The following is a 12,073-nucleotide window of genomic DNA, read 5'->3' on the forward strand; positions in this document are numbered from 1 at the left end:
GTTATGATAAATTTAGCCCAAATTATTTTTTTGATCACGTAAAACTCTAAATTGGTACATACGTGACAAATTTACTCTAAACTATTTTTTTAACCATCAGAAACCCTAAACTGGTATACCTCTGACAAATTTACCTCAAATTGATACACTTGTGACAAATTTCTTGTTCGTTAGTTTCTGTTAAACTAAGTTAATATCACGAAAAAACCCCAAATTTGAAACACATGTGATAAACAAAGAGTAAAAACCCCAAATGAGTACACCCGTCAACTGTCGTGTGTCATCTAATCTAGCAATTTGATATTAAAATTTAATGGAAACTAACGAAAGGTAAATTTGTCATAAATGTCCAAATTTTTCATGGTAGGCCTTACTTTTATTCTCCCATGAGTGAAAAGCAAGTTTAGCTCCATTTTTTTATATTCCGTAGAAGCGTTGTTCGTCTCCAGAAGATGAAATCCATCTGATTCACATGTTATTCTCTAGAAACATTTTTATGATCAATCTGGTTGGTTGCGGTTTATAAATTGATCTGGCATTGCGCAAGTTGCTTGTTGTCGATTCTTGCTGTGCTTTTTTGGGGGCCCACCATACTTTTTTTTGTGTCTGGATACCCTAGTTTTTTTTTTTTTTTTTTTTATCGAGTGGATTACTAGGATACATCTAGTTTATTAGATGTCTGCACTCACAATCCTTTTTTTTAACCCAAAAAAAAAAAAGCCTTTTTCAATGGAAAAATTGACCAAAAAATTCTAAACTTTTTAATTTTCCCAACTAAGTCGTAAACATTTTCATGATTTGCCAATGTAGTCATTCCAACCAATTTTGACAAAAAATCATTGACTTGAAATTTTCTTTTTTTTTTCCATATTTTATTTTATTCTTTCTTTTCTTTTCTTCCTTTACCAAATATTCTGCCAGCAGGGTTGCCAATGCCTTGGCGATGGTCAACGAGGGTTGTTGAGTAGCCGAGAATTCAACGAAAAAGGAAATAAAGAATGAAAGAATTTTTAAAAAAAAATTAATATAAAAGAAAAGGCTATGTACGTCAGCATCGGTCTTGCCATGTAAGACAACTGGTGCCGATTGGGTATCCACATAAGTAATTTCCGAGCGAAATTGGTCAAGGGAACTACTTTGGCAAATTGTCAAAATGTCTAGTGCTAAATTGAGAAAATGTGAAAGTGTAAGTGTGAATTGGCCATCGTATATTAGACTCTCGACTCTCTCGACAGTTATCCAATTTCCAAACACAGTAAAATAAATAAGTTCGACTCAATTATCTTCTCGTCACGTCCAACCTTCTTTTATAATCGAAGTTGTTACGTGGGCAAAGTCTTACCTACTTTTAGTTGATCTAGCGTGGTGCTGTTCCCTCGAAATCCATTCCTTTTAGCCATTAATTCAAAATATGATAATTAGCCACGATTCTCTGTTAGGTTGGCCGTGATAGTTACTCTATAGCTAATAGTAGCACTAAATTAAGCCTAATACCCTAAAAATCATTCCACTTTAACTTTAGTATTTAAACTTTAACCAATGAGAGGATAGCATTATACATTTTTTTTAATTATGTCTAAATCGAACCTGTACCAAAAATTCAGAGACCACGCATTAAACAAGTTAAAAGTGACAGGAACGACATTGCACATCGGGCTAAAATTCAGAGACGATATTGCGGATCACATTTTTTGAGTTTTGATAGGTTAATTTTATCCTTCCATGAGTAAAAATCAAGTTTAGCTCGATTCTTATCCTCCGTAAAAGTGTTGTTGATCTTCAAAAGATGAATCTATCTGATTCACATGTCATAGCCTGTAAACATCTCATGATCAATCTGGTTTCGATTTACAGAATTGATCTCGCCTTGCGCAAACTTTTTTTTTTTCTTTGTCGATTCTTGTTGTACTTATTTGGGGTCCGTCACAATTGAGCTATCGAACTAGGATATGTCGAGTGGGTTAAGATGTATGCAATTTCAGTCCCCTTTTCAAAAGGAAAAAAATTGACACAGAAATCATTTTCACACACAGCCAATTTTGATTTCAAATTAGCGACATGATTTTCATTTTTATTTTTCCCTCATTTTCTTTCTTTTCTTTCTTTCTTCATTTATTTTTTTTATTTTTTTCCTTTATCAAATATCCGGTCTGCGAGGTCGTCGGGGCCTTGACGATAGCTCGTGAGGTGAGATTCGCCGGTCGGCTGAAAATCGAACCCCCAAAAAAAAAAAGAGAAAGAAAGAAAGAAAGAAAGAAAACAGCGAAAATAAAATAAGAAAAAGGAATTATCCACGTTATCGCCGAAAAGACTAAATTGGTAAAACTGGAAAGCATAAGAATGAATTAGCCGTTATACACTAGACTTAAATATTTTCTAAATAATTTTTCAATTTTCAAAACATAGCAAGATAAATACGTTCCGACTCAATTATCTTCGCATTGAACCTTCTCTTATGGGAGGACAAACATCCCTCCCACGGGGAGAAAAGAATGCGACATGCCACGCTTATTAAATTAAGCCCGTATTGGACCAAAAAAAAAAAAACTTAACCCTGAGATTTTTTATTTTTATAATTGAAGTTGTTACGTAGGCAAAGTCTTACCTACTTGTCGTCGATCTAGTGTGGTGCCCACCCCATATTTACAAAAAAAAAAAAATATATCTTGATTTTTCCGTGCTATTATTTCGTTGAAATCCATAACTTTTGCCCATTAATGCAAGACATGATAATTAGGCGGCGATTCTCTGTTCGGTTGGCTGTGATCGTTACACTATCATTGCAATTTGCAATCGCAAAGGGGTGATAGTAGCTAATAGGAGCAAATAAGTCTCGTACCCTAAAAAACTTGGATTAATATTGCAAAAAATTCTAAATTAATATACCAGCAATGAGTTTATTCCAAAAAAAAAAAAAATTATCGCAAAAAATCTTAAACTGATTCACCAGTGACAAATTTGCCTTGAACTATTTTTTCGGCTACCAAAAACTCCAGACCGGTACATTTTGTTACAAATTTACCCTCAAACTAATTATTTCGACCATCAAAAATCCAAAATTGATACACATGTGACAAATAGAACCTTCCGTTAGTTTCCGTGGAATTGGATTAAAGCCACGAAAAATCTCAAATTGATACACATTTGACAAATAGAAGGTAAAAAAACTTAAACGTGTACATCCGACGATCATTACGTGTCAACTAACTCAACAATTTGACGATAAAATTTAAGGTAAATTAACGGATTGTAAATTTGTCACATACGTACCGGTTTAGGATAAATTTATCCCATATGTACAGGTTTAGCGTTTTTGGTTGTCGAAAAATAATTTTGAGTAAATTTGTCACAAGTGTATCGACTTGAAGTTTTTAATGGTATTAATTCAAAAAAAAAAATAATTTGAGATCCGATCTCTAAACTTAAATTAATGAAATGACAATATTTTTATATTTTTATTAAAAATGTATACTCGTTACAAAAAAAATTCGGAGGCCGCATTGAATAAATTAAAAATTTCAGGGGCGACATTGCACATTGAGCTAAAGTCACATTGAACAAATTAAAAGCTTCAAGGGCGACATTATATATTGAGCTAAAGTTTACACATCGAATAAAATTCAAAATTCCGTGATCACGAGTTGACGGATTATTTGTGTTATTTTTCCTTTTTCAAATAATTAACCCCCCCGCAGACTCAATTTCAAGAGCGTGAAAGAAAGGAAGAAAGAAATCGAGTAAAGTAGCTAAGGCGGGTAATATTAGGCGAGCGGTTGTCGCTAGCGTGCGCCTAAGTTTGGACACATTTAAATAATTAAGCAATAATGACTGGGATTTGACTCAAATTATGAGCACCACATCACCTCACCTCCGTCTAGAACGGCGATTTCTGATGGTAACATCTTAAAAAAAAATAAAAGATGCTTCCTTCATTTACCATCCATCCATCAGTCAGTCATATCAAAAAATATTATTTAAAAAAAATAAAAGAAATTTCACTTTCAAAAAGATTCGTCTCATCGTACGACGCGAGATCCAAAATACCTCCAATTTCCGATAAAATATAAAGTGGTCGCAGATGAAATGCCCATCGGGAGCCCTAAAGCAAATTAAGAATTCCATAAATAAAATAAAAAAATATAAATTACTTTTCACCAAAATTTTAATTTTCTTCCACACCCAAAAAAAAAAAAAAAGGGAAAAAAAAATTGCCTCGAAAAGTAATGAAGATTGTCAATTCGATTTATGCTTTTATTTTCGAAGAGAAGCATCGATCGAACGAAAATATCGAGATCATTTCAACAGAGAAAGGAGAAATTACGACGCTTGTTTTCATTGCCGAGGTCGTTACTATTAAAAAAAAGAGAGAAGAAGAAATTACGACGCTCGCTTCCTTAACTCCAAAATAAGGCTCGAGATCCCGGGGAATTACTCAATTCTCTCGGTCGCGAAAATAAAAACCCGGCCGGGGGCCGGGGGAGCTTGAAAATTGAAAAAGGGGGTTGTTTGATGGTCACTTTCAGTCTCGTCGCGTACCGCAACTTTCGGAAAATATTTAAAAAAAAACGGAAAAAAAAACTTAAAAATGTATTTATTTATTTTTTTAAATTTTTTTTTGATACCCATCTTAGTCGCTGTCGTTTATTTATTATTAAATTTCCCAGTCAGGGGGTTGTTTTTATTTTTAAAAGCTTCTCTATCCTGTCCTGACCTTTTTCGCAGACGCGGTGGGCCCCGCCACCTTCAAAATAATCAGAGCCCCAACTCCCCCCCCAAGTCATGGCAGAAAAAGCAGAGAGAGAGACACACACACACCCAACTCTCTCTCTCTCTCTCTCATTTCTTCTTCTTCTTCTTGGCAAGCCCCACCGACCTCGTCCGCCTAGGGTTTTCGGCTCCTCGCTTCTCTCCTCGGCTTTTCCGGCAATGCGGCTCCCCGTCGCCGACTCCCTCAGGCGCGGCCTCGATCCGATCTCGGCGCTCCCGGTGTGCTCCAGCGTACGCGTTCTCTGACTTCGGGCTCGTCGCGGGGACTCGCGGTACACAGCTCTTTCCAAGTTTTGTTTTGTTTCAGCTCCTCCTCTTTTTTTTTTTTTTTTTCCTTCTTCTTCGTGTTCTTCTTCTTCCCTTTCTGGTCTGTCGTCGTTGAGCTGATCCTGCCTGCATGTTAGAAATCTGCGACTCGATTGCTTTCGCCTTCCATTTTCTCCTTCATTTTTCCTCTGTTTTTCTTTTTTTTTTTTTGCCTTTTTTTAGTAGTTGCGTTTGGGTATCTCCCAAGGCTTGATCTTTGACTCGGTATCAGTGAGTCGCGCCTTGCTGGTCTTTGCTTCTCTCGGCGTCGCAGAATTTTTTTTTCTCTTTTTTTTTTTGGGTTGGAATTTCCGGGCTTCACCTTTTAAGCTGGATATGACAGCTCTCTTCTGCTTCTGATGCGGTAGAGCGTCGTACGGTTAAGTTTTATGCCGTAAAGCACGAATCTTTCCTTATGGGGATGCGTAGTGTGATAGCCGAACAACGAATCGGGGGCTCGTTACCATCTTGCTTGCAAATCGAACTACACAAATGGCAGATTTGTGAAATTTCAAGTGTTACAAGTCCGCATGGGCTCCCTAGTTCTTGATTCCCCGTTTGCTTTAATTCAGTAGCTATAGGTTGGGCGATTAAATTTTTTTTTGCCTACTCGTGTTATTCAATTTTGGTTGTCTCAATGTTGGGGATTGTGTGTTGCAGGGGTTTGAAATCTTGAAGAGGAAAAGAAGGCTGTGAAACCCTCTGACATTTCTTCTGTTAAAAGCTTTGCATTTCAAGGGAACTTCATCGGAAAGACTGCCAAAGTTGTCCGTGATTGACCTTCTGGGTCTACTGAGAGGATTCAGTTCCATAAGAGTATCCTTCGAGATGGGTTCGCTTTCCAGGACTTGCGAAATTTCTGAGGTAATGGATGAGCCAACTTCTGTTCGGCATTCTAGAGGAACTTCTGGATTTAGTAGGGATGATAAAAATGGGAAACTGGCCATGCTCGAACTAGGATCCAGGGATTCTCTAGAAGATGATATTAATCAGCTCTTCGAATCATTTAATCTTAGAAGTTCCTCACGGTGTATGAGTCCTGCAAACGAGCTGGGCTCAAGTCCTCTTAGGAAGAATGCTTTGAAAAAGCCTATCACCGTAGGAGTGCCTCGGTCACCTGGATTTGGTCATTCTGAGCCTGTGTCGATAAAGCAAGCTTTGAGAGATGTTTGTTTGTCAAAGGCATCAGAAATGGCTGCCATGAAACGATTGTCAAAGCGTCCATCAACTTCAGGAGTCTCTGAGGCTGGAAGGATTAAGACATTATACAATACCAAAATTGTCGAAGTCGGTGACTTGGGACCTTCCTCACAGGAAAGGAAGGGGAGCATGGTGGAAATATCTTGGGTGCCCGAAGAGGGCAGCTCAAACTATTATGGAAAGGTGTCTCAGCATGTTTGGATGCCCGAAACATCAAATCGCAATGCTCAATCTTCACTCCAACATGTGGTTGGTGTAATTCCTCATGGCATTGGCAGTATGGAGCCTATACTAAGTACAAACGAGGTACTTTCCGGAACAAAGAGAAATGAAAATCAATCTCGAATTGCTGAATCCGTGGATACATATGGTCATTCGGCGTCAGCTTCTTTCACAAGCTCTTTAAAGGATGTATCCAGGGATGTTCAAGTGCCCACGTTAAAATCGTCCAATCAGACACCTCATTCCCCTCAATCAATTGCTCCAACATTGCCTAAAGGTTCTGCTAGTAATCTAATGCAAAGGGATGCTGTCAGTAGGTCAAATAAGGTTGGAACTGAAATATTGAAGGTGGAGGCGTCCCATGAGGAGGAGTGCACGCTGGAATCAACATCTTCTCAAAATTCTCCTGCTCCAGGGGGTCGAAATTTTGAGCTACAGGATGATGTCGCCATCTCAGCCAAAGAAGGTAACAAAGCTTCACCATCAAAACCGGGACGTAAAGGAAGAGTTCAGATTTCGCCTTCATCATCTGGTTCAGTTAATGGAAAGAGAGTTGGCAGATTAGCTAGGAGTACACCTCGCGCTGGCAAACCTGTCATAAGAAGTAAAAGCATTGCCAAAAGGAAGTCTAAGTTGGGTGGTTCTGCTGTTGGCAACACCGAAACACAGGCCGAAACCAACAAACACACAGTTCCCAGTACAGATCACCTAATTTGTCAGAGATGTCAGTGTTCTTTGGTGGGTTCAAATAATGAATCTTATCAAACTCATGCATCCGCCGAGGGCCCCAATTCAAGATCTGGAGCAACTATAACAAACATTGCACTGAGTGTGAGCAGGCCAGAATTCATTCCTGGCATTCCCAATGGCAGCAAAACAGATGTGTTAAAAGAAAAAAAGACCCTGAGGCTGAGAGATAAGGGCGAGTTTTCTCAAAGTTCAAAAAGCAGCATGGGTGACTTAAGCAGCAGTACCACAAGCACGAGTGATGAGAGCAATCTCAGCAGGTCTAGTTGCAGCAACAGGCCTCACATGTCAAAGGATGTCAGATGGGAAGCCATCCGTCATGTACGTAGACAACATGGAGCCTTGGGGTTGAAGCATTTCAATCTTTTAAAGAAGCTTGGTTGTGGAGACATTGGCACTGTTTATCTGGCAGAATTAATTGGTACGAGTTGCTTGTTCGCCATAAAGGTGATGGATAATGAGTTTCTGGCAAGAAGGAAAAAAATGCCTAGGGCTCAAACGGAGAGAGAAATATTGAGAATCCTGGATCACCCATTTCTTCCAACTTTATACACTCAATTCACATCAGATAATTTATCATGTCTAGTTATGGAGTATTGTCCAGGTGGAGATTTGCATGTCCTTAGGCAAAAACAGCCAGGAAGGCATTTTCTTGAACCAGCAGCTAGGTGGGTATCTCTTGAAGCATTTATGATTGCTCTACCAATTTACTTCGCTTGAATTATTTTCCCTACTCTTTGTCTACAAATAGCACACATCGTCAATTTTTCATTTATTCTAAAGTGGACATACACAATATTTACTGACTTCAAGTTGTGAATGACCTTCTGTTTCTTTGGATAGTTATAAATATGTCACTAGTTCTATTTACATTGACAATAGTCTGTCTAGATGACTACCCGCATTCCTTTGAATTGAGTCATATCCTAACTAGGATGTACCTGTTTTAATTTTCTCATTAATATGCATTGTGGTGGCCAGTGTCTCGATCTTGATCTTCATCTGTGAATTCAACCTGCTACCACTGATTTGATGCCTAGTGGCCAATTCCTGTCTTATATTTGCAGTAATTGTTTTCCCACGTGCATAGATAGCTCCAAATAAAATTGACTCCTTATTGAGATTTGTATTCCTGTTTTATGCCAAATCACTTTTGAAGAGGTTTAATATATAACTAAGCCTCACCTATCTGTGGGAGCTGCATTATTAGCTACCATTTCTTTCCCCCTTGAATTGATTTATGAGGTCACGTTGTCCATCCCATTGATAAGAGATGGCATTGGATAGGATGCATACCCCACATCAGTCTTATATTTTGCTTAATTATTGAGCATGTGTTTCCGTCTTTTCTGGGATTCGCAGGTTCTACGTTGCTGAAGTCCTTCTAGCCTTGGAGTATCTGCACATGCTTGGAATTGTGTACCGTGACTTGAAACCAGAGAATATTCTTGTCCGTGAAGATGGCCATATTATGCTTACGGATTTCGACTTGTCCCTTAGATGCACTGTCAGTCCAACTCTCCTTCAATCATCCTCCATTGCTGAACCTGCTAAGGTTTCTGGTCCATGTACAGCATCAAGTTGCATTGAGCCTTTCTGTGTGGAACCGGCTTGTCGAGTTCCTTGCTTCAGCCCAAGGATCTCACCTGCTACGGCTAAGACACGGAGGGCAAAAGCTGACATTGAAAGCCATGTTAGATCATTGCCACAGCTCGTAGCTGAGCCTACTGACGCAAGATCCAATTCTTTTGTCGGGACCCACGAGTACTTGGCCCCGGAAATCATCAAAGGGGAGGGTCATGGAGCTGCAGTGGATTGGTGGACGTTTGGAATTTTTCTCTACGAGCTTCTTTATGGTAAAACACCCTTCAAAGGTCCGGCGAATGAAGAAACCCTAGCAAACGTGGTTTTACAGAGCCTCAAGTTCCCAGAAATCCCATTTGTGAGCTTCCAAGCTCAAGACCTCATGAAAGGATTGTTGGTAAAGGAGCCCGAGAATCGTTTGGGATCGGAGAAGGGGGCTGCTGAAATTAAGCAGCATCCCTTTTTCGAGGGCTTGAATTGGGCTCTAATTCGTTGTGCTGTTCCACCAGAATTACCGGAGTCATTTGAATATGGAGTTAAAGATATGGGGGCTCAGGAGATGAAGAGCAAGTACCTAGATTGTAAAGCTACGGCAGAGCATTTGGAGTTCGAGTTGTTTTAGTGCTAAAAACTCTGGTCTGGGTTAGGCAGAGCATTCAAACTCCTTTTGAACTTCCTGCTCCCAAAAGCTCGAGCTTTCTTCAGCTCTTGTAACTAATGTGTAGCAGATGACGTAAATTGGGTCACAGATGTTGGAATGATGTAAGCTTTAAAGCGTGGAATCTCGAGGAGAGTTTAGTCGATAATTGCTCTTATTCCTTTGGTGTAAAATATTTCGGGAAGCAGCTATCCTCCCTGCTTGGTGGGGTGTTTCTGCGCTTACAGTTCGCTCGTCTTATGGCTTTTTACCCCCTGGACTCCATCTAGTGGCTTTCCATCCAAGCTTTTGGTCATTTAGAAATGCAGAGACAAGCAGAGTTCAACACATGACAGGGAAGGGAAAGTTCAAAATAGGCACAAACCCATGCTATTTGCTTTTGGTCCTACTCCATCTTGTTCAAGCCAAGATTGCTAAGTGGACATTGCTGGAGTTGCACAAATCATTCTTCTTGCTGTCATCCTTTTCTTGCCAACTGCCCATCAGTAGGTGCACTGGTTGGTTTCTCCACAGGCATGTGGGACTTCACACCAAGTCATTATCACTGTCCAAGCACAGTTCACCCCTTCGACTCATAGCTCGTGGTTTGGCTTGCCCAGTCTTTCTTGTAAATCCACAAATCCCGAAGCTATCGTCTCGTCCGATCAAAACCTACAGCTCCGGGGGTGTTTATTGAGTGTCCGGATCGCAGTACCTTTCGCTTTTTCCTGCTAATGACAGTACTCTTGGGCGATAATACCGATTGCATTGCTACAATTATGTAGTAGTAGAGGAAATGTGCAACTTAATTAACTTTTTTTCCAGTGCAATCTACTGAATCTAGGCTGTTTGGATTGGCCATTTCTGGATTGGGACTTTGACATAAGCACCATTCGTATGCGAAGTTACCGAGTCAAAAGTCTTCCCTTCCCTAGGCTAGGATGCATTGCTAAAATTCAAATCTTGAACCGTTGCAGGAGTTGGCACCAAACATTTCTTAGGTAGACTGGAAACCTAAAATTTTAAGTGTTAGGGAAGAATCAATGGATCAAATCACCTGGAGATCAAATGGTCTAGTGGAACCAAAAATCTAGGTTCGGGAATTCGGTTATGCATGGAGAATGGTTAAAACTTCTGTGTTGCTTTTTCGTCAATCAAATAGTCTTTGAAGAAATATGCAATGCATACACAAAAGTTCAAACAAACAACGGAACAAATTCAATCCATGTCACCCGAGCATTCAAGTGACGAGCATGGGACTGCCACACGTGGCTTGCTGCAGTAACTTGAGCAGGCACCACGTGGAGTCATGTGGAGTTTTTGTTTGTGAAGAATGGTATATATTTGGGTTAATATAACGAAAAGCTCCAAATTGATACGCATGTAATAAATTTACTGCAAACTATTTTTTTATCACAAAAACCCACAAATTGGCATGTCTATAATCAATTTACCACATATTATTTTTTTTACTACAATAAACTCCAAACTGGTACACATGTGACAAATTTACCGCAAACTATTTTTTTACCACAAAAACCCTCAAAATGATCGCCTATAACAAATTTACCGAATTTTTTTTATTACAATAAACTCCAAACAAGTATACAAGTGATAAATTTATCCTAAACTATTTCTTTGCCACGGAAAATCTCAAACTAATATACCTGTGACAAATTTACTTCAAACTAAATTTTTTTTACTACCAAAAACTCCAAACTCGTACACATGTAACAAATTTACCCTTAGTTAGGGAAGAATCAATGGATCGAATTAGCTGGAGATCAAATGGTCTAGCGAAACTAAAAATCTAGGTTCGAGAATTCAGTAATGCGTGGAGAAGGGTTACACCTCACGTGTCGTCTTTCATCATCACATAGTCTTTTAAGAAATATGCAATGCATACACAAAAATTCAAACAAACAACAAAATGAATCTAATCCATGTCAATCGAGCCTTCAAGTAATGGGCATGGGACTACCACACGTGGCTTGCCGCAATAACTTGAGCGGGCGCCATGTGAAGTCATGTGCATTTTTATTTGTGAAGAATCATACATATTTGGGTTAATATCACGAAAAATTCCAAACGAGTACACATGCGACAAATTTATCCAAACTATTTTTTTATAACAAAAATCTCAAACGGTATGTTTGTAATAAATTTACCTCAAATGATTTTTTCATCACAATAAACTCAAAACTAACGCATGCAACAAATTTACCCCAAATTATTTTTTTGATTACAAAAAATCTCAAATTGGTACGCTTGTGACAAATTTATCTCAAACTAATTTTTGACTACAATAAACTCCAAACAGGTACACATGCGATAAATTTACCCAAAACTATCTTTTTTATCATAAAAAATCCCTAACTGGTATACTTGTGACAAATTTACTCCAAACCAAATTTTGTTGACCACCAAAAACTCCAAACCGACACACATATGACAAATATACCCTATGTTAGGGAAGAATCAATGGATCTAATCACCTGAAGATCAAATGGTCTAGTAGAACCAAAAATCTGGGTTTGTGAATTCGGTTATGCGTGGAGAAGGGTTAAAACTCCCCGTGTCGCCTTTTCATCATGAAATAGTCTTTTAAGA

General features: G+C 38.8%; 1 protein-coding gene across 2 annotated transcripts; it reads left to right on the forward strand.

Moving 5' to 3' along the window:
• The first annotated feature begins 4,866 nt into the window (after positions 1–4,866).
• LOC115742306 (protein kinase G11A) lies at positions 4,867–10,332 on the forward strand. Of its 2 annotated transcripts, none has more exons than XM_030676522.2 (3): positions 4,867–5,039; positions 5,734–7,910; positions 8,605–10,332. In XM_030676522.2, the coding sequence occupies exons 2-3, from the start codon at positions 5,902–5,904 to the stop codon at positions 9,446–9,448; spliced, it is 2,853 nt and encodes a 950-aa protein (XP_030532382.1). In that variant the 5' UTR covers positions 4,867–5,039; positions 5,734–5,901; the 3' UTR covers positions 9,449–10,332. The 2 variants fall into 2 exon arrangements, with proteins under 2 accessions (XP_030532382.1, XP_030532383.1); XM_030676523.2 differs by lacking the exon at positions 4,867–5,039 and adding an exon at positions 5,546–5,588.
• Positions 10,333–12,073: the final 1,741 nt, after the last annotated feature.

This window comes from Rhodamnia argentea, chromosome 10, assembly GCF_020921035.1.
Source record: "Rhodamnia argentea isolate NSW1041297 chromosome 10, ASM2092103v1, whole genome shotgun sequence".
NCBI classification, from domain to species: Eukaryota; Viridiplantae; Streptophyta; class Magnoliopsida; order Myrtales; family Myrtaceae; genus Rhodamnia; species Rhodamnia argentea.